General features: G+C 57.0%; 1 protein-coding gene across 6 annotated transcripts in view; it reads right to left on the bottom strand.

Moving 5' to 3' along the window:
- The window catches only part of AGRN (agrin), a 132381-nt gene that overhangs the window by 24857 nt on the left and 85064 nt on the right, over positions 1 to 22460 (bottom strand). For 5 of the 6 annotated variants that reach the window (XM_063353555.1, XM_063353556.1, XM_063353557.1 and 2 more), the window contains 15 exons: positions 21835 to 22050; positions 20496 to 20720; positions 18184 to 18408; positions 17833 to 18039; positions 11641 to 11862; positions 9365 to 9559; positions 7995 to 8195; positions 5776 to 5921; positions 5492 to 5597; positions 5026 to 5139; positions 3185 to 3349; positions 1669 to 1812; positions 1194 to 1318; positions 678 to 783; positions 47 to 430 (listed from right to left, as the gene is read on the bottom strand). In XM_063353555.1, the coding sequence (XP_063209625.1) occupies positions 47 to 430; positions 678 to 783; positions 1194 to 1318; positions 1669 to 1812; positions 3185 to 3349; positions 5026 to 5139; positions 5492 to 5597; positions 5776 to 5921; positions 7995 to 8195; positions 9365 to 9559; positions 11641 to 11862; positions 17833 to 18039; positions 18184 to 18408; positions 20496 to 20720; positions 21835 to 22050 (2781 nt within the window). The other variant, XM_063353559.1, reaches the window with a different exon arrangement.

Genomic DNA, 22460 nt, shown 5'->3' with positions numbered 1-22460 from the left:
GTTTAGCCCACAACCGACCTGCCAAGCCTAAGAAGCGCACACTCACCAGCAGAGCCTGCCCCACTGGATTCCTGGTCTCCGCTGATGCCCATCTCTTGGTCTCCACTACCTTCTGCACTGCCCGATTCCACGAAGGGTGGCTGGGTGGTGGCCAGGACCACTGGTGCGGTGGAGAGAGGGCGGACGGTGCTCTTATACACCCCATGGGTCATCCACGGCGTAGTGGCTGGTCTGGCAGTTGTGACGCGCCTTGTTGTGGCCTGATCTCTTTCAGTAGGCCTGGCTTCCAACAGCAGGGAGCTGGTAGCCAGCTCGGTGGGTTCTGGAGCCCGGGTGGTGAGCCGCAGTGGCGGAGGAAGGATTAGCTTGTCCAAGGGCAGCGTGGGCAGCGGTGTGGGTGGCGAGGTGTGGCTTGTGTGAGTGATGGACTCTGAAAGGAGCAGCAAGACAGGGTAGGTGAGGAGGGGCAGGTCTGGGAAAGGCTGGCCGTGACACTGGGAAGCATGTCACAAACCATGTCTCACAACCCCGCAGGCGCCTGCCCTGGGCAGAGCATCTGCTGTGCCACGAAGAGTCACGGCGCAGGGAGGAACCGCGGAGGAAGGCAGCCAGAGCCAGGGTCAGTGTCAGGCCAGAGAGCTGGCACTGCCCCAGCACCGGGAGCGGCAGACACTCACCGTGGCACTGCCCCACATGCTTCACTGTGATGACTTGTCCCTGCCGGCAGGCGATGGTCTTCAGCTGGCACTGGTCCCCATAAGTGACACCGTCAGAGCCACACACCTGGGAGGCAGAGGGGAAATGTGAGCTGCACCTCTGTCCTCCTCCAAGCCCTGGGCAAAATAAACCGGCCTCTAAATGCTGGGAATGGAGGCTTTGCAGGGGTCCCTCGGAGGCAAAGAGGTGACAGTCTAGCACAGAGGGACCCGAGGGTGGGCTGTGGAAGTGCAGGAGAGCCGCTCAGAGGTGCCAGATGGGGCACAGAGCACCCAGCTCTGCTGGGAGACACCTACGACTCGCATGTCACCCTTCCCCAGGCACCAAAGATGGTGACCGAACTTGCCCATCTGCTTCTTGTGGAGGGGAAAGAGACATCAGCCTCTCGCGCTGCCTGCCCCCCCCGACGCAGCTGAGCTACCCACGCGTCCCCGCACGTGCCGTTTATCCCCCCCAAGGCTGCCTCCCCCACAAACCTTGGTCATGTTGGCCTCCGAGCAGAGCGGGGACGGGCACTCGCAGTGGGCAAAGCCGTTGACTTCCACACACGAGGCCCCAAACTCACAGCTCATTTCTTCACAGGATTTTGGGGCTGACGGGTCTGGGGGTAGGGAGAGAAGGGGGAAGAGGTGACCAACAAAGCATATAGCAATCATATAGCAACAGGCTGTGCCAAATCAAAATCCATCCCTCCTCCCAGGGGGTCTTAGCTCTCCCAGGGACTCGCCAGTTCAGACCAGTGGACAGGACCGACTGTCACCAAACAGAGACACAGCCGCTTGTGCTGTGTGTGAGTGCACAGATAAGAGGAACCCAGCCAGGAACGGAGGCCAGGGCCCCTTTCCCCCAAGCACAGTGGGTGGGAGGGATGCAGTGCTTTCATGAGCCCATGCATCGTCCCTGCAGCAGTACCCAAGCCCCCATTTTTCAGTGCCCCGCGCAATCCCTCACCTTTCTCACAGCCAGTCATGCCCAGTTTGCTGCCGTTGGGGCACTGGTTGCATTTCATGCCAGTGATACCAGTCTTGCAGGAGCACAGTCCAGTCATCTGCTCACAGTCATCGCGCACTGAGCCCACGGGGTCGCAGTTACAGGCTAGGCACGAAAGGGAAAAGACGACACCGTTTTGCTGGTGGATTTGTGGAGCCAACAGCAGAGTCACGCAGGACCCCAGCAACGCGAGAGAAGGGCGAGGAGAAGGGTCCAGGGGAGGACCACAATGCTGACTGCTACCCTGGACTTACTGACCCCACATCAGCGGCAGGAACCTGCCTCCACCCGCTTCCCTCTGGCCAAATCCTATGGCTTGTGATCCCACCCCTGCCCCGCGTTCCCATCAGCGCTAAAGACTGACGTTCACCCACCCCAGGAGACCTCCTGCCTCTCTGGTGCAGGATAAAGGAGAGGGATGGGAGAAGAGATAGCGGCCATTGGTGTCGGTCTAGCTTGAGGTCAGAGGAACTTACCTACCGATAGTTGTGATTCTGCTTTTAGAGTGAGACCCCACTCTGATTTAAAGACTACAGGTGAGAGTGAATTAAGTACAGACTCGGGAAGACATTTCAGCATGTGATGCCTTTGCTGTTACAAAGCTAACGTCCTATTTCCAGTTCAAGCTTTCCAGCTCTGACCTGCACCTACTGAATCCTGACGTGCCAGCGTTTAGATAAGCGCTCCTTGGGGAGAGGAACCCAGGAGTGTGCCCGCCTGGCCCCTCTCTGAAGCACAAAGCATCCCTCCTACCCTTCAGCTGCGCGATGGTGTCTCCGGACAGAGCTTGCCACCTCTGAGCAGGTTTCAGTCCCTCAGCCGGTGGCTTAGGCCAGCTGAGAGCCTGAGACATACCCACCACTCAGCAGACAGCTAGCCGTGATTTCCGCAAGAGATGGGTAGGATCATATTCCCCGTTGTCTGCAATCCCCTCCCAATAACTCCTTTTTCCCCTGGCTGTTGTGGCCTCTGCCTAGCTGGCACTTGCTGGATTTCTTGTGTGGGTCTCCAATGCAGTTTGAAATAAACAGAGGGCTTTTTTTCTGTTTCACATCGCTATTCCTGCTGGGGACAGCATCATTGGGCAAAAATACACTTCGTTCCTTCCACTGCCAACCCATTCCTTCACTCCTGCCGGTCCTGCCACACGCAGGGCCACCAGGGCTCATTCACGCTGGCTCTAGCAGCCCTGCAGAACATCTGTCCATGGAAGGAGACACCATCTCCTGGCCAAGCTGCACCACGGGGCAGCAACGGCACCTGGTGCAAAGCTTCAGGCCACCTTGTCTCTCTTGCATGGAGCAAGTCAGCAAGCTCTGCAAAAACAGCCGCTGGAGGTATCTTAGAATAGGGCCAACATTGATCTAAACAGCACCATGCCTGGAGGCCCACGGGGCAGCCCGGGGAGATGTGCCAGGAGAGAGATGCAGGGGGTGAAGGACGAGAGAGGCAGGGGATGAAGGGTGGGGGGACTCACGTGTGCAGCCGCTCTTGCTGTCGGTGACGATGCCACGGAAATTCCAGAAGCCGGGCTCGCAGCGGTCGCACTTCAGGCCCCCCACGCCTGGCTTGCAGGAGCACTGCCCCGTTGCGGGGTCGCAGGCTCCCCCGTAGGAGCCGTAGGGGTTGCACTGGCAGGTGCCTGCGAGCCAAAGGGAGAGAAAGCGCGATGCTGAGTCCTGGCCAAGGAGAAGGGGGGACATCAGGGGCTGCATCAGGGTGGAGGGACCAACTGCTGAGCCACCGAGCTGCTCAGGCAGGGCAGGAACGCGGCCTCACGCCGGGCAGGAGGTTTCACCAGCTGCTCTCAACACTTCTCCTCTGCCCCAGCTACAAGGGGGAACTAAATCCTCAAGGATTAACCCGCTTGCTTTGCTGTCATCCAGAACTCCTCTCTCATTAACATCAAAGGGGGAGGAAGCTATTAGAAGTTTATTATTAATTCATTAATTAGAAACCTGATGGAGGGAAATGATCCAAAGATAGACAGAGAGACGCTCCCTTTACCCACAGGGAGCAGAAGAAAAGGGACATGGGGCAGAGCTGGAGAGAAAGGGAGACCTTGGGAGCAGCAAGTAGAGCGTACGTGCACATCCCCAGACTGCCAGAGGCAGGGAAATGGCATGGCCAGAACAGGCAGCAATGGATAAATCTGCCCTGGGGGCTTCAAGCTGCTGGTTAAGTGGTAATTACCTCCTGATGCGTGCTTGCTGCCCACACAGGGACATAGGTGGGACAGAAACTGGTGGGATATTGAATCCCAGTCAGCTGGGAAGCTGTGTCCCTGGGCTGGAGGGCAGGGGACAGGACTTCCCTCAGAGACACAGAGGAACATCACTACCAAGGCCACGCTGAAAGCGAAATGCTTGTTGTCTCCTCCCTAGCATCACTCTGACCAGCTTCTCCCTGCTTTGCTGGCCCCTCTTGAGCGCCCACCTTGGCCTGCAGCACACCCCATGCACCCTCTGCCAGGAGATCTCTGGACAGTCTCAGAATGCTGCTGCTTTTTAAATTATATGGCACATTAAACAGCACTACATCCTCATCAAGCAGGCATTAGCCGGGCCCAAGCAGGGCGTGAATCGTGTCTCCACGGGGTGATGTGTTTCCCTAACAGGCGGTCACAGCCTCAGCTGTTGAGAGTTTGCTAATGCCTTTCAAAATGTGCCTTCTGCTAAAGCGCTGACACCAATAATTATTTAATAAATATTAATGAAACATTTTCCAGCCCCATTTCTGGCACAGTGCGGTCACCCACTTGTCACTGGTCCTGGGGTGGCCTGCAGAAGGTCCCCAGGTGAACCCCAAAGCTCTGTCCCACCTCAGCCTGCGGTGCAAGGACACAAGCAATATTTTTGTCGCTCAGGCTGGTGATAAGCCCTAAGCCTCTAGCAATGGGCTGAAGGCATAGAGGGCATGGTCTGGCCCTAGGGGCACCTCCTGGGGCATCCAGCACCGACTCAGCACCGGAGAAGTTCTGAGCCACCATCCTGTCTTCCCGCGTTTCAGAGGGAATTAGTCCTAGAAGTTGACTCAGGGCTTTTGAAAGGACAAGAGCATCACTAGTAGATATAGAAGGCGAAGCACGAGTGCACATGTCCATGTGTGCATGCTGTGAGAGCCTGCAGCTGGGGATAAACAGAGGCTTTTTAGCCTAGGAGGTCACTAGTTAGCTAAGGAATGAGGAGAGTTCACCTTCCTTCATTTCCCCTGGCATGGGACCCCAAGTCTCCCCTCCACTTGATCTCTCCAGCCTTACAACTGTCCTTGAAAGTCCTCCATGGCCCCCCCTCAACTGGGAACACAATATTCACTCACTTGGGCATCCAGCTGCGCCCACTCCGAGCGCCAAGGTCATGTTGTCTGGACAGCATCCATAGATGGTCTGGCTGCAGTGCACAACCAGGAGAGGCGGTGGGGTTGTTGCCAGAGCTGCAGAGGAAGGCAGAGAGGTACGGGTTATCTTTGGCACACAAGCTGTCGCAGGGCAGTATCGCCAATGCATGGACCGAGCAGCTAGCAGCATTCCTGCAAAGCCACACTGTCCTTGCAGAGACGCTGGGAACAGACACTACCCTTGGCCAGGGAGAGCACAGGGTATGAAACGGGAATGATGCAGCGGGGATCAGCAAACCAACACAGACACCGCCATGTCCTTAGCGAGCGCTTCCTTGCTTAGCCCCAGGGAAAGGGCACGTGTGTCACTGCAGGGCACCGGGCTGGAAACCAGCACACATGGCTTGTGTCAGCCCTGGGGGGGCTGGCTGCCTTCCGGGGGACTCACCACGGCAGGCTCCTTGGCTAGTGACATAGAGATCCTGGCGTTTTTCACACCGTGTCTTCTTCAGCTCACACTCGTTGGTGTAGGTCACACCATCGGAGCCACACACCTGCCAGGACAGGGAGGGAAGCCGCTCAGGGCAGTCCCTGGCACAGGAAGGCAGGTTCCCTATCCATGGGATGCCCTCTCCTGCCCAGGAAGCATGCGGGAAGGCCACCGGGGAGAAGAGAGGAGGGGAGGGGAGCGAGGACTACTGCAGGCAGCCCAGAACTACTCAGCAAGCTTACCGGGTTGCGCGGCACCGTCAGGCAAGTGAAGTCACACACACAGCGGTCATCCTCTGCATCCTCGTCCCACCAGCCTCCGAACTGCCGGCACCGATCCTGTTCACACTCGCTACCGTCGCCGGAGCCTGAGCCCCCTGAGCCGCACTCTGGAACGAAGGAGGACCATGATGAGAAAGGGGCTCCCACCCAGCAGGGCAGAGTCAGGAGAAAGCAGAGGGGATCAACAGAATCACAGACTGTGTTGGGTTGGAAGGGACCTCTAAAAGCCATCTCGTCCCACCCCCCTGCAGACAGCAGGGACATCTGTAACTAGATCAGGTTGCTCAGAGCCTCATCCAGCCTGGCCTTGAATGTCTCCAGGGATGGGGCCTCCCCCACCTCTCTGGGCAACCTGAGCCAGTGTCTCACCACCCTCAGTGTAAAGAACTTCTTCCTGATGTCTCACCTAAACCTGCCCTGCTCTAGTTTAAACCATTGGCCCTCGTCCTATGGCTCCATGCCCTTGCAAACAGCCCCTCCCCAGCTTTCTTGTAGGCCCCCTTCAGGGACTGGAAGGGGCTCTGAGGTCTCCTCTGAGCCTTCTCTTCTCCAGGCTGAACCCCCCCAGCTCTCTCAGCCTGTCCTCACAGCAGAGGGGCTCCAGCCCTTGGATCGTCCTCATGGCCCTCCTCTGGCCCCGCTCCAACAGGTCCATGCCCTTCTTGTGCTGAGGACTCCAGAGCTGGACACAGTACTGCAGGTGGGGTCTCAGCAGAGCAAAGCCCTCTCCCTGACGCAAGGCTGTGTCACAGCAGATTTAACCTCTTCCGCACAGGCAACCCCAGAATCCTGTGCCCACATATATAAGGATGGTTCTGCCTGAACCTCAGAGAAGGTCCTTCTCCCTTGGAGAAGGCAGCTTCTCCCACTGCTTTCACAAAACTGTGCTAATGAAAACTGCAAAGGGATGTTTTAGCAGGTGGCCTGAGGTCTTCCTCTCTACCGCATCACCGCGGGAGCGAAAGCAAGGATCCTGCAGCTACCAGCACCCTGGCAGGCTATGTGGAGATCAGACAGCTAATAGCCACACACAGGAGGACTTGTCACTTGACTTAGTGACAGCTTAACTCCACGGTTTGATCCGACTCCTTCCCCTTCTCCTGCCCTCCCAACCACGCAGGGCAGGAGGGAGATTGCTGCTGCTAATATAGACATGGAAACCAGCAGAGGAAGGGATGGGGCTTGGGTTTAGTTTGAAGTCCAGTTGGGCAGATATTCTTAACAATATATAACCTCTGTCCCTAGCCTGGCTGCCTCTCCACAAGATGCTCAGAGCTCCAGCAGCAAGAGAGAGATGTGGCTGATTTCAAAGGCTTCCTAAAGGGGAAGGGGAGGGGGCAAGGAAAACCTGGCCCTTTTTATTGAGTGATCAAAGGCTGGGATTTGGCATTACACAGAGAATTATTTAAGATCTTTTCCCAGAGGGATATCAACCTGAAATTCCCCAAGGAGGGCTGTGATCAAACACCATGTTATGTCTTCCCCTCTCCCTAAGCTCTGCCATAGCACTGAAGTCCTTTCCAGCTAGACTACATGTGCGATGAGCCAGAGAATCTCAGCTCGCCAGGGTCAGCACACCAGAGCAGCGAGGGTTACGCGTCTCCTGTATTCGGATTCAGCCAGCGTTAACCCCCAGCTTTCCCCCTGCGGTGGGAAAACTCAGCAGGTTCTTTGCTCTTAGCCCGGCCAAGCAAGGTACAGCCAACCCCGAGACCCTCCCAGTATCTCAGTCAATAGTGGCCACTGGGCAAGCCCTCGAGCAGCCCCTGGGGCAGAGGGACACAAAGCGGCAGCCAGGCTCCCTGCCCCAGGAACTGCTCCGTTTCCCCCAGCCAAGGCCCGCGGAAGCGTGAAATTAAAGCAGCGATAAACTCTTTGCCCAGCCGATTAGGCAGCATCACCTCTCATTACTGCTGGACGCAGAAAGACAAAGGGGAAAGGGAGGCGGCAAGGGTGTTGGGTAACAGTGGCCAGCTGGCCAGGAGGGAAGGTGAGGGTTGTTGGCATGGGACCTGCTGTGCTGGGGACACTGGGGGTGTCCAGGGCACTATGCCTGAGCTCCAGGCAAGGGGACACTGCAGAGCAGCGAGGGAGGAGCCGGCTGTGTGCAGCCTCAGCCCTTCCTCACCCTTTCCCCCACCTCCTGCACCCACACGGCCGGAGGAATGGCGGCCACCTACCATCCTCACATGGCCCCATCCTGGCAACCTCAATGCTCCTCTTCTGCTGGCAGGAGGCCACCTGCAGTTCGCACTGGTTGTCGTAGGTGAGGCCGTCAGTCCCGCAGACCGGAGCGAAGGGCTGCCTCTCGCAGCGCGGGCACACGCACTGCCCACCCACGCACTTGCTGCCGAAGGAGCACACCGTGCTGCCGCAGGACTCTGTGGGACAAGAGGGAGGAACCACAGTGAGATGCCGTCGGGACCTTTGCAGCCAACTGCCCGGCGTCACAGAGCCGGGGACCACTAATGCCATGCCCTCAGAGGCAAGGGGAGAAGTCCTCCTTCCCCAGAGTGGCTTGTTATTGCTTATTGAAACCGTGCAAAGACTCTGCAACGGAGAGGTGACAGTCCTAAGCATTTCTGATTCCCATCAGCACCCACAGGTGGGGTGTCCAACAGCTTTTTCTAGGACACCAGTAAGAAACCCCATTTACTCTCATGGTGACTTTGGCCTCCTCCTGCTCGCAGTGCCCATGGAGTCATCTGTCACACTCGGTCACCCTTCTCTCCCAAATTTATTGAGGGTCTCCACGCACAGTTCAGCCTTGGAACACAGACCCAGCTGGACAGGTTTTATGAGGGTCAAAGCATTGCTTTTACTATAGTAGCATTTGTCCTAATGAAAACCTAAGCAGGGCTTTTAATTCATTAATTCATTAAATTAGCACAGACGGCTCCCTGTGCTGGGGAGTGGGGAGGAAACACACGGACAAAGAGGAATTAGCCCCAAGGGACGGAGGGAAGGGAAAGCTACTGAGATGAACTGTGTGATCAAATGCTTTCCATTCCAGTGGTAGCTATTAACGTGTTTTTAGCCCAATTTCTTTGCTTGGCCCACTGGACATTAGCCCAATTTCTTTGCTTGGCTCAGGCAAGTAACAAAGCGGGCAGCTACCACTTCTGCTGTATTGCTGGGGCTAAAAAGGAGAAGCTGCTTGAGAGACTCAATTCTTGGGAAGCCGAAAGGGAAGACCATGCCGGACAAGATGAAAAGCCTCAGGCAGGGTCTCCGAGCGACCAGCCAGGAACTGCAGCCCAGGGCCAGGCTACTAGGTGCCCCTGGGCAAGCCCTGTCACTCTGGATGCGATATCCTCCCGGGAAGTCCCAAAAAACAACCAATAAAGGCACCAGGAGGAGCGCTAAGGAGACCCTCCACACGTCCCAACCCTGGGGCTTCTCAGGTGCCTCCAAGGGCTGGCAAACCCATGACTGGTGAGCCTTGGATGGCCACGGCCAGGCCGCTCGCCAGCGGAGCTGAGCATCCGCTCTCCAAAATGCCACCAGCAGGAGTGAGACGAGGGGAAGAGAGGGACCTTGCCAGACTCACTGCAGTCTCCTTGGGCAGCCACCAAAATGTTCGTCTGCTGCGTGCAGGCCCGGACGTGGAGCTCGCACTCGCTGCCGTACGTGTTGCCATCTGTGCCGCACACGGGCTGCGAGGAGGGGACGCACTCCGTGGGGCACACGCACCGTCCCGTCTCCGCCTCGCAGATGGCCCCAAACTGGCACTTGCCACAACGGTCTGCGCAAGACGAAGAACAAAACCGGTAGGTTAAATACAACAAGTCAGGCAGGCATCGCTGTCTAACAAAGTGCTAGAGCAGAAATAGTGGTGAGCCCCTGGCCCAGGTTGCCCAGGGAGGTTGTGGCTGCCGCATCCCTGGAGGGGTTCAAGGCCAGGTTGGATGGGGCTTGGAGCAACCTGGGCTGGTGGGAGGTGTCCCTGCCCAGGGCAGGGGGTTGGAACTAGATGGTCTTTAAGGTCCCTTCCAACCCAAACCATTCTGTGAAATAAAAACCCCGCTGTGACATTCTCCCCCAGGCTGAGCCCCTGCAGATGCTGCCAGCCTTGTTGGGAGCAGGAACCTCAGGGCGCAGGGCAAGGGAAGGAGCGGAGGCGAGGGTTGCAGGAGGAGGGAGAGTCAGGTTTGGAGGTAGAAAGGCAATAACTACTCGTAAAAAGTCATCAGGGCTAGAAGTAACGGTGATGAAATGTCACCAGAGCTGCATGCTGTTACAGCTAAATAGGAAGCGGAGAGAGAACTGGCCGAGCGCAATCACAAGGAGCGATAAATCACCCCCAGCCTTAGGAGGAGCAGCGCAGCATCCCAGGCGGCAAGCGGCCCGTCTCCCAGGGGAGAGAGGCGACGGGATTCACACACGGCCAGTGGGGGAGGAGGTGGTCGGCTGGGAAGGGGGATACCCTCTTCCCCTGGTTTATCAGGGTGCCGGCAGTGCTGGAGGCACGTGTAACACGGCAGCGATTCAGAGCACCCTGCCGCCTCCCCAGCGGGGTCCTCAGCCTGCAGACACACACGGCACACGTGCGCACACAGGCTCGGGGCAGAGAAGACGTTCATCTTCGTAATAACTCACTTGCAAAGGAGCCATCACTCCTTGCAGGAGAAACCGGGCAGCACGTCTCCTCCCTGCCATTCAATTCACCGAGAACTTGGCTCAAAGATGGTTTTTCTTATTTTTCCTTTCACACGGCAGCTGCTGCCTTTGCATGGGGGAGGGAAGATGCAAACAACCCCCTGCTCGGTTTGTGCAGGCTGTTGGCCGGGAGGTTTCTATCTCCGGCACAGAGCTTGCGGCCGTGCCCGGGCTCTGCCGGCCGGGAGAGGGGCTGCCGGGGGCAGGCTGGGTGCAGGCAAGGACAGCTCCTCCCCACAGGGCACTCGAGTGCCTCTGTGCTGGTTTGAGCGACACAGGATTCTTTTCTTTTTCATTAATTTTACTTTTCTGTAAGATCTCTCTTCTAATGCTTGGGAAAACTGTATTTTTAGAAGACTCTAGTGTCTGAATTGGGGAAAATATTTACTTTACAGCCAGCGATGGGGTGCGGGTTTCAAGGTCTCGGTGTTTTTGAGCTCACCAGGTGCAGGGACGAGGAGGGACGAGACCCGGGCACTTGACCCAAGCTGCCAACAGGGTTATTTCAGACCATGAATGGCACATTCCATAGAAATTAGAAAGTTTGCTGAGGAGTTCTCTCTCTTTATGTGATGGCTGTGACCCTGAGGACTCCTTGCCCCGGTGCCGGAGCCCTGAGCCCTTCCCTTCCTCCCGCAGTGTCCCACATGGGCTGTCCCTGCGGGGAGTGCACGGCTTCTGCTGGGGGAATGGGCTGGGTGTGATCCTCGTGTATTTTATACTGGTATCCGGATAAATATTGGTTCTTTAGTGTTACTAATGTCAATTATTTACTCTTATTCTAGTCAATCTGTTTATATTTCAACCCTGGGGTTTCCTTGTTTTGTTCCTGATTCCCCTTCCCGGGTGGGGACGGGTCATCGGGTGAGAGAATAACTGTCTAAACAAAATAAATCATTGTGGGTTCCTCAAACCATAACACTGACCATCCCGGCAGATTTTGTCCCGGGAGAAGGAAGCCAGCTCAGGCTGTGTCTGTCTGCAAACACTTTTTGACTGGTAAAGCCTGAGAGATGTATGGGTCCGAGCTGGCTACACGGTGGCAACCAAAGCGCAAAGACGCCTCAACAGCCCCACGTCCCAGTGGCTGGGGCCATGCTCATGGTTTCAAGCAAGCCCAGCTGTGGCCAGCAGCGCGAGGAGGAACCCCCCGAGATCCGCTCTTACCGCAGGGCCCCTTGTGTTTCACTTTGATCTCCCTCTTGAGGACGCAGGCCATGGAGTCGAGCTCGCAGGGGTTGCCGTAGGTGCGGTTGTCGCTGCCGCAGACGGGGTCGTAGCGGCCCTGGCACACCTGCTGGCACTCGCACACGGCCTCCTGGTTCTTCACCACGCAGGTGGCCCCGAAGGTGCACTCCACGCTCAGGCACGGGCTGGGCGTCCCCAGGTCTGCAGAGGGGACAGGAGAGGAAGGCACCGGTTTCAGTCCGCTGCTTCGCCGGCTCCCCCGGGGCACTGTGCACAGCAAGGCATGCCAGCATCCCCCCGCCTGCCTCCCCCAAGCCATGGCAAATGCACAGAGCTCCTGGCCTTGGCACCAGCCCAGCCCCTGCACCCTCCATGCCACCCCGACATGCCCAGCTCAGCATCTCCCCCATGCTTGGCAGAGGTTAGGGATGGGAAGCAGGCACAAGATCTTCTCCCTGCACGCCGCGAACAGGACTCCCGCCTCGTCTCCTCCGGCCCAGCCAGAGGTGGGGATCAGCCCTGCGGGTTTCTGCGCCAAACCCCGATGTCTGGGTCTCCCCAGCAGCTCCCAGCCAGCATCCAGAGCTGAGGGAGGGCAACACAGACTGAGGCCCCTTGTTGCCAGGAGGGGAGTTGGCACTTCTTTTCCCGGCAGCAATAGTGTCACGAGCCTGCCTGTGAAGTCGGATCTGAAGGACCAGCTCTGTGGCAGAGGGCAGGGCAGGAGGCAGCAGAAAGCCCTCCTCGGTGTGGGTCTTGGTGTCTCCAGGACACTCACTACATCGTCACGCCATAGCTGGTGCCGAACCCTCATAGCCCAAGAGCTCACACAGGGATAGTTCCCTTCATTGAGGTCCCCCGTCCTCAGAATCACACTGTCCCCTGAACAGCTCATCCTAATACCCGCTGTGGCCATACCCTGGAAGATCTGGCTGGAGAGGATACCTGCAGGGACAACGCGTATGGTTGAGTTTTAGATAGTCCTGCAAAGAACAGGGAGCTGGACTCAATGATCCATATGGGTCCCTTCTAACTTGACATATTCTGTGATTTGGCTCCACCACACAGCCTGTCTCTCTCCTCCCTCCAGCAGCTCAGCTCCCTTCCCCTCCTCTTGGCGTTGGAAAGGCCAGGGAGCTGCTGTGCGGCAGGATGAAGAGACCTGGTGTCCTTACTTCGGCCCGGGCCTCGGACATGTGGTTCTAGGAGCAGAGCCCTGAGGCTCCCTGGGGACAGGGGGGTTGGATGCTGAGAGGCAGCAGTCCCCACTGCTCACTCACTGGAGCTGCTTCATCAAAGCCAGCCGAGCAGGTGGCACCTTCCCTGCGAGACGCCTGGCAGCGACGAGGTGAGCGGCCAACCCCGATGGTGACACCAAAGAGAAAAGGCCGCGTCCCACTCCCTGGTACAGCTCTGCAGGGAAAGCCCTGCGGTTCCACCTGGTTCCCAGCCTGCTTGCCGCAGGCAGGCATGCCCCTCTCAGGAGCGTCCTCCACCATCCAGAAGCCAAGCCAGGCAGCTAAAAGGCAGAACTGGCCGTGCTGCTGGGAACAGACCCGGCACCACGCGGTGACCCCTTCTTGTGACTTAAAAGAAAAGCCCTGAGGACCTTGGGCAAGGAAAGGACACAGATTTAATCCGTGCTGGACACTGACAAGGAGACGTGACAAAACGGATGTGGGGAACAGACAATGCGGCCAAGGCGAGATGGATGCAGCAGGCAGACGCAGCGCAGCCCCACCAACACCAAACAGCGAGGCAAGCACAGAGCCCGAGTGCGGTGGGGAGGACAAAGCCCTCCGGAGCCTGCTGACATGGCACAGAGAGTGGACAGGGGCAAAACAGGTCCATTTTCCTCCCCTGCTCTAGGACCACGGTGGCATATCTACAGAGCAAGAGCACGGCTTGAGCCCTCAGGAGTCTGGCTGCACGCTGCCAAGCAGCGAGAAAATGGGCCATAACATGGGCACAGGCAAGTCCAAATTTTGGAGCTGGCTCTTCGGGAAGCACCTGCCAAGTCAAAACTTAGAGCCAACGGTCTGCAAAGGAACAGGGGGACAGCTCACGGCCACTACTTCCACCCAGCTTTTTCAACCGTGTCCCCAGCTTCCCTGCAGCTGAACAGTTTATGAGCGGCTCCCAAGGCCTCGAAACCGCTCCCTGCTGTGCTTAGCCCTGTGATGCTCCTCACAGCTCCTGCTTGTGTTTAATTTTTTAAAAAAAACAGCATCGGTACCACAATCATGTCCCCCCAAAAGACAGAGACACACTCTTGCATGGAGAAAGCACCTCTGTTGGACACAATTCGGCAATAAGGATGCAACGAGCTAGGCACGAAGCAAATACAGTTGCTCAATTGAAATCCAAATTCACGCTCTTGCCTTGGGGAGCAAGTGAGCAGTGAGTGAGAGCGCAGGGAGGTGGCGGGGCCGATGGAGAAGGCTGCCCTGACTTTTCTCACCCTTCGTAAGCAGGCAAACCTGCAGAGATGCAGCACACGAAGTTCCTTCACAGCCTGATCCTCAGCCTGTGAAATTTCCCAGCACAGCCCGGGGCACCTGCGGATGTCAATGGGAGTTTTGGCACCAATTTTGATGTGGGTGGATCTAACGAGGACCTACTGAGCAAGGACCTTAGGCTGTGCTAGAATCAAGACCTGCTTTGACTCCTGGCCCTTCTCCAACTCGTAGGCAGGGAAACCGAGGCACAGAGTAAAAAGGCTCATTCTGCACCCCGACTGATTCAAGGGCATGATCCCTCACCTGCTGCCAAGCTGTGCAGAAACCTAACCAAGCCCTGGGGACACTGAGCTCTCCTACAAGCCTTGCCTGTGGGGCTATGGCTACGGGGAAGAGGCTCTGAAGCTGCTTTGTAACTCATCACCCCCATTGATCTGTGCCCATGACACCCAGCGGGCTCCAGCGCCAGCTCCACCGAGAAGTAATTCTTCGAGAAGCACCACGTCTGAGCACAGACAGCTCCTCCAGTGCTTCCAAAAGGTGCTTTGCCGGACGCTGGGGAGGGGAGCTGCGATCCCTGCAGAGCCCCTGCCCACTGGACTCGCACAGACAAGCGTGACACGCACTACAGAGAGCAAAGGGACAAGCATCACAGTCCCAGGCAGGCAGAAGTCTCTGGGGAAGAGGAGGTGGGGAAGAAAGGGGGGTTAGTTGGGAGCAGAAGGAGAGGTAAGATCAACCAGGAGCAGTCCAGACTGATGTATGAGCCGAGGAGGGGCTTGCTAAGGATTGGGGGGCTCACAGCACCCACCTCTGCTCCCACTCTCATTTGCCTCGAAGGGTCAAGCCACAGCAAGCACCGGACAAGACCCCACTGCACTGCAAGGCATTTCCATTCCAGCGGGAAGTGTTTGGGGCGAGGGATGGGAGCAAAACCAGGGCAATCTCTCCATCCCAGGGGCTCTCAAGCAAAACTAGAGAGGAGGGGAGCAGTGAGAAGAGGCCAGGACTGTCACTGGCTATGGAGAAGGGGAGAAAGCCGACCTCCTAGCAGAGATGTCCGGGTAGGGAGCAGAAGGGTGCTGCGAGGACACAATTCCTTCCTCCAAACAGGCAACACTGTAAAACACAAGACACAGACGAAAAAGGAAAGAGAGAGAAAGAAAGCAGGGGGGAAGAGAGCAGAGAGAGGCAGGGAAGAAAAGACAGATGCAACTACAGACACCTTCCCTCCACCTTCTGTACACATCCGCCTCATCCCATCCCGTCTTTCTCAACTGCCCCGACACGGTGTAAAAGTAGAGAAGGATTAAAAACAAGGCCTGGCCTGTTTTGTTTGGCTTTGCCTCCTTTGGCTTGCTGCTGGAAAAGACGGCAGCAGAACTCAAGGTTCATTAGACAGGTACGTGTGAGAGATTAAAACGCTGCGACCATACTAACGGCCCATCTCTCTTTTCCTCCCCTTCCCCAGCTCCGTGCATCTCCCGCATCCTCACAGCACAGAGGCGTGGATGAACTCGCCGCGCTCCCACCCTGGGTGCTGGGTGCAGACGGAGCCTGTAGTTCCCTCAGTCCCTGGTCTCGCCCATTGCCAAGTGTCCCACCAGTCCCGTCCCCGCATCCCAAGGAGGAGAGACATTACCGCCACCAGCGGTGCTCATGCTGAGAAGACCTGCCTTGACACACAGGCTGGCAAGCAACATCACCACCACATCCCAGTTTCTAAATCCGTTTCCCATCTTGTATTCAGTCTGAACTGGTGACACAGAGGAGGACGTGCTTTCTTCCCACTGAGCTGAGAGAGAAGATGCTTTCCTCAGCTGACGGGGAGGCCAAAGGCTTGCCCACACCTCATGGTGGCTTGCTGCAGGGCAGCCTGGAGCTGTTGTGGACTTTGAAATGCTAGGCTTTGGCAGAGCCCCAGCTTTGATTTACTTCCCTGAGATCATAGAATCATAGAATGTGTTGGGTTGGAAGGGACCTTTAAAGGTCATCTAGTCCGACCCCCATGATGACAGGCTTTGTTTGCTCCTACCCCACAAGGACGTAGCTCCTGAAAGCAGATGTGTGCATCTGCTGTCCTTGCCTGGGGGAAGAGAAGCTGGGGGGAAGCTAAAATAAAAGACAGTAAGATGGAGAGAGGAACAGCAGATGCATACGGACCATATCCTACTGTCCACTGGCCTCACTCCACTGAACATGGTGGAAATGATACATGTCTGACAGCAGGGTAATTAGCAACACCAGTTCTCTGCTCGCCCTAGAAATTTGGGAAGCCTTAGCAACCTAAAGAAGGTCCAGGGAAGGGTTTGTAGAGAGCCCAGGGCACCAGAGACTGGCCACCCAGCTGCAAACCACCACCTCCTGGCCCCACTGTCCCAGGGCCCAGCCATGGACATCCTGCTTCGCCCTCATCCCCCCTGTGCCCTCGCCAGGAGCAGGCCAGGCCAGCCCCAGAGACCAGTCACGCCACCAGCAAAGCTCCACAGCGGCACAACACGGGCAGGAAAACGAGCACCAGGGTTGCCGAAGCCCACGGCTTCCTGGCAAGGCTTCTGGTTGCCATCCAGCACCAGCTCCCCCCGCGGCCCGGGGAGACAGAGGACTGAAAGGTGCCTCTGTTGCCCTCCCTGTAGGGATAACTTGGGGAACTGACTCCTAAGCATTCAACCACCAGAAACACAGTGAAACGGATGATTAAAAATAACAGTTGCGATTACATTGAGTGTGATTTTGGGAGCCTGACAAACAGTTTCCAAGCAGCTGGGCCTGGCAGCGTTAAAAAACCTACTGCAGGAGCACAAAGCCAACAAAACAGACCCACAACACGGGGCTTAATTTGCAAGTACTTCAGAAGGTTTGATACATCTGATAGCTTATAAAACACCAGCTTAAAACAATAGGACACAGTCCTAGATCTAGTAAAAAACAATTTGAGCTGAAATGAACAGTCCTTCCAACTCATACAAATCAATCCAGTGACTGCGTTTAATTTCCTTACTTTTCTGTGCAATAATTTTAAAATTGGGACGTTCCCAACCTCCCTAAGGACCCAAAGCCCCATCCTATCACAGAAGATTGAAAAAGCGTCCATTTGGAAAGGTCAAAAGCTTCTCCCAGAGACGAGACAAAGACACGGCGAGGCTTCCAGAGAGTGGGTGCGTTGGGAAGAGTTCCTTACGGAGAGTACCTGGAGCTGAGAGAAGCAGGCGGGCATGGAGGGGGAAGCATGGAAGGAGCGTGGGGACTGGCACTACCCTGGGAGGAGAAATGAATGGCGTGGGCTGCAGGGGAATTGTGTGGTGGTGAACGTGCACCTGGCCATGGATGAGAGAAACCAGCGGGACATCGACACCTTGGTACTGTTCAAACACAAATGATTCTTCCCCGTGTTACTGAGCACGTCAGACAGAGACGAGAACAAGGAGGAAGACATGCACACACACACCCCCCAGGACTGCTGGAAGGAAAAAGAACAGGGAGGAACGGATATTCAGGAACGCAAGACTGAAGAGAGCCTGTGGCTTGCTCAGACGGTGGGCACCCAAGTCACAACTTACCTGCAGCTTTCCAGCATCACAGCGAGCACTGTCGCCTGCACGGAAGGGACTGACGCAGGCTGGGCTTAAAGTGGCTGCTGGGGCTGGGAAGTGAGAGGTGTGGGGGTACCAGTGTTCCTGCGGGCCACCGGCCCAGCGGCACCAGTGCTTACCACAGGGTCCACTGTGCTTTACTGGGATGGCAGCTTTCTGGTGGCACTCGGCCTTCTGGCGCTCACAGTCGTTGCTGTAGGTCCGGCTGTCGCGGGCACAGACAGGCCGGTAGGCGCCATCGCAGGTGATGCGGTCGCAGGAGCATCGCGTGGTGCCCCGGCGGTTCAGGCAGACAGCGTTGAACTTGCACTCATCCTTGCATTTGTCTGGGAGGAGAGAGGATAGCACCACTCACACCCGCCCCGGGAACAGGGGAAGGAGGTATATATTGCCAAGAGCACGGCACAGAGCAGCAGGGAAGGTCAGGAACCCGAATAGTCCCGTTCCCCAGGAAGCAGAGAGGTACTTACCCTGATGCTGGCACTGCCCTGAACGCACCTTCTGGATCTCCAGTCCTCGGATGGCCCCCGAGCGCCCCATCATGCACTCGTTGTCGTAAGTCACCCCGTCGTCGCCGCACACAGGCTCCCTCTTTTGGGGACAGTTCTCGGGGCGGGAGAGCAGCTCTGCCTTACGGGTGCGGGGGTTCACCCGGCAAACACGATTCATGTCGTTGAGGACGCCTTTACAAGGGTCTGCGCACAGAGCCAGGGCAGAGAGTCAGACACGCTCACGCCATGCCCAGAGAGGTGCTTCTTGGCCTCCCTCCTCCCTCCCAGCCGGCCCCAAGAGCCTCCGTACCTTTCCCAGGAGCACTCAACGCGTGCTCATCTCCTTGGGACTGGACATCTGTAGGGCTCTGCACACGTTAGGACTCCTTTTTTACTGAGCTGCACACACCGAGGACACGCGACCTTTCCAAAGTGACCGCTGGATGGGATGAGCCCTGCCCTTTTTCCCCCGTGCTGAGCTGCCTTCCCTCCCCTCTGTCTCAGCGACAGAACCTCCCGAGTCCAGGGGGCGTTTGCTGGGTTCGCAAGATGCTTGGTACTCCCATCCCGCTCCTCCCGCTCTCCCTCCCCGTCTTCCCAAAAAGCTGGAAGAGCCCCGAAGGCAGCCAGGGCCACACGCTGCTTTGCCCCACTGCTCCAATCTGGGATTATCCGGATCAGTCTCTCTGATGAGCTGAGCTCACATTAGCATACCAAAGAGATGGGCAAAACAGCTGCCGCTAATCCCTACTCTAGCCCTGGCTTTTTCTCTTCCTTGTCAAGCAGGTACCTGGAGAGTGCTGATTCATTTTCTGCAATTGCAGAAACAAGATCGAACGTTTCCACCCTTTAATCCTACCAGCCTGAAATCCACAGTCCCGGGCTGACAAGGGGAGGAAACAACACGGTACCCCATTTGCCCAGCTTCTCACAAGCAGGCGAGGGACCTCCCTTTCGGTCACCCCCACATCCCTGGGAGAAGGCCAGCCTAGGACAGGGTAGGAGCTGAAGTCTTTTTCTTTGTCCATTTTAGCACATGCAGTGATCATGGAAATGAAGCAGACGAAGGAGCTCCCGCCGGACCTACCCAATCCATCTCCCACTCCCCCTCCGGCAAGAGCTGCCCGTGCTCGCTGCTGCCCTGCAGTCACTCCATCAGACAGCCAGGGATCTGTTACCTCCTTGGAGGCCTCTACAAACCCCACCGAAACCACACGAACATCTTGCGTGGGCTGAACGAGCTGTGGGTAAACAAGGCTGCTGTAGCGGGGCAGGGATGCGGTGTAGTTGAGGAGACGGGGACCGCATCAGAGGGGTTGGGGGCGAGGGAGATGCACAGACATCTCTCGGGGACTGCGTGATGAGGACGTTCGAGATGTGCTCTGCCTACATTGCTCATCCCCTCCCTCTCCCCTACCTTGCAGTACATCCTCAAGCCTTACAGCACGCCCAACAGAGTCCAAATCCTTCAAGTAGTTTCAAGTTCCACAGCCCAGCTGCTCAACCTGAGTTTCTGCTGATGCCCAGCTAAAAATCAGGAGGACCTCAAAGGAGCAGCGAGGCTCAAAGCCTCCTCTCTGCCCCAGAAACCAGGAGCACCCGGCATGGCATCACCTCTTTTGCACCTCCCACTTGCACCCATCTCGCCCTACTTGGGACCGAGGAGCAAAAGCGCAATTAAAGCTCTTCGAGGTTTACAGCCTGCCCAAACACACTCCTTCCCCCGGGGACAAACGCTGGTCTGGCACGTGCCTCGTGCTTTTCCTAATGAATACGGTCGCTTTTAATTACAAGTATCCACCAGCCATCGTTGGCCAAAGAGGAAGCCATCCTCGGAGTGGCAGTTTGCGCTCTGGGATCTGTGCCTGTCGGGCTCCTTTAATTAGAGGGAGCTGCCTGCTCGCGAGCCCCGGGGATGCCGGCTTCTTGCCAAAACCTGCAGCCGGGGGCAGGGGGGGATGGAACTCCAGCCAGGGGACACAGCAGGAGGAAAAGGAGGTGGCCCAGATGTTGTAACCACTCTCTAGGTCAGTGGGTCTCCCGAGGAGAAACGCCCGCGGCCAAATGCCACAGGGCAAGCGCTGGCTTAGTCTGCATTTCAGCAGTCGTCACCCACAGCCTGACCTTTTTCTGCCCAGCCCGCATTTTTGAGCCGATGACAGCAGGCAAGTTTCTTTTCCCCAACCCTTGCCATTTCCCGCTGCTCTGCCCTCAATACTCCTGCCACGGGAGGAAACATTTTTAAAGCAATATCCCCGGGGAGGTGGAGAGCGGAGGGAAAAGGGACTCACCACAGGCGCCATCGAACTTCTTGAAAACGTTCTCCTGCTTGTCGCAGGCGTGCTTGTTGAGGTCGCACTCGCTGCGGTAGTCTTTGCCGTCGCTGCCGCACACGGTGCTCTCGGGCACGCCGCTGCAGGACGACGGGCAGACGCACTTGGCTGCCTGGCCGTCGGTGGAGCGGACGCAGGTGCTGCCGAAGCTGCAGGTCACCTCCGCGCACGGGTCCTTGGAGCCTGTGGGAGAGAGGAGGAGGGGGCACGGCACAGGCATGAGCGCAGTGGCTCCCGTGCCGCCCTCTTCCGCTCCTCTCCCGAGACAAATACGCCCAGACACACCACGATATCTACCTAGACAGCCCCAGTCCCTCCGAGCACTCAGAAATGCACACGATGGCAAGGGATGCCCTCCCTTTCCTGTCCACGGAAGCCAGTGCCATGTAGCTGGTGCTGAGCAGGGAGCTCATCCGCCCCGACGTCTCCGGAGGCAGGATCAGCCCCGGCCCCATGGCAGGCGAAGAAGGGACCTCGCTCCCCACCTGGCACTTCAGGCAGAGCCTCTTCGTTTCTAAAGCTCTCCGCCTCGCTGCTGCCAGCTCCCTGCCCCGCACACGCTCTCCCAGAGCCTCTTGCTTCAGCAAACGAGCAAAACGAGGGTCCTTAAGGCACCTCCTGCAAACCATAATTAGAGGAAGAGCTCAAGGAGCAATTTCCTCACTGATGGGGAAGGGCCCAAATTTATTTGCCAGCTTTTTTTTTTTTTTTTGCCCTTTTTTTTTTTCCTTTATTTGTCACTTTTTTTATGATTATTATTTTAAATAAATCACTCGGCAGTCTCTCCCCTCTGACAAGAGCCCCAGCAGGAGCGCCGGGTGCAGATTTATTGCAAGCCAGAGCGCCGCATGAGAGAAAGGTCAAGTTAATTTACTCGGAGATGAGGAGACCGGGGTCTCATTTACACAGCTCCTTGGCTCACAGCTGGTGAATGCCAGGCTGGGGAAGGGCTTTCCTCAGCCTCTGCATACGCCACATCCCTCCAACTCCAAGTCCTAGCCGTGGCAGATGTGAGCCACTCCGGGGAGGCAGAGCTGCCCAAGACAGAAGGCTGTTCCCCACTGGGCTGCCACACACCTCTTGAACATCCTTTGGCCATCGTTTTGCCTGCTTACTAAACTCTGCCGATCGCCAAGGCAGAGCTGGGGATTCTCTCAGTGTCCCTTCCCCATCAGACCTGTCCCCATCCGCCAGGACATAGCACTGCAGTGATGACATGAGCTTGGGACAAGTCTCCCTGGTCTCCTCACACAGTCACCTCCTGAAAGCCTCCAGGAGAGCCTGCCCTTGCACTCACCACACGGTCCCTTGCTGATGACTTTGATCCGCCTCTGTTGGTTGCACTGGGCCTTCTCCAGCTCACACTCGTTGCTGTAGGTGGAATAATCAGAGCCGCAGACAGGAGCCACCACGATGGGGCAGGCCGTCTTCTTGCAGACGCAGGAAGCCTGGGAAGGGTCGGTGGAGCTCCTCTCGCACACCGCCCCGAACCCGCACAGCATCCCTCGACACGCTGTGGGCACAGACATGGAGAGACGTGAGCTGTGGATGCTCCTCTGCCAACGGGAGGGCCCACGTCCAGGCATCCACCCGTGTCTCCTCTCCCCATGTCTCCAACCCCACCACAGAAACAGAGGAGCGTCCCCAGGGCTCCGGAAAGCACTGGCTCTGCCTTCTGCTCAAGCCTTTGTGATTTCTCCACAACGCAACGTGTTTCCTACTAACCAACGAGAGGAAGGAAAGTCAAGGAATGGCGAAGAAAACATCCTCACCTGTCCCAGTGTGGGGCAGATGGTCCCACGCGCACGCACTGCTTTATTCATTGCCATTTATGCAAAGCGGCCGCATCACGTGGCTGGTGTCTCTCGAAAGGAGATGCACACATCTCTTTATCACACCCACTAATCAGAGCAGCCAGCACAG

This window comes from Chroicocephalus ridibundus, chromosome 16 (assembly GCF_963924245.1).
Source record: "Chroicocephalus ridibundus chromosome 16, bChrRid1.1, whole genome shotgun sequence".
In the NCBI taxonomy this organism is placed as follows: domain Eukaryota; kingdom Metazoa; phylum Chordata; class Aves; order Charadriiformes; family Laridae; genus Chroicocephalus; species Chroicocephalus ridibundus.
This window is presented reverse-complemented; position numbering and strand designations above follow the sequence as displayed.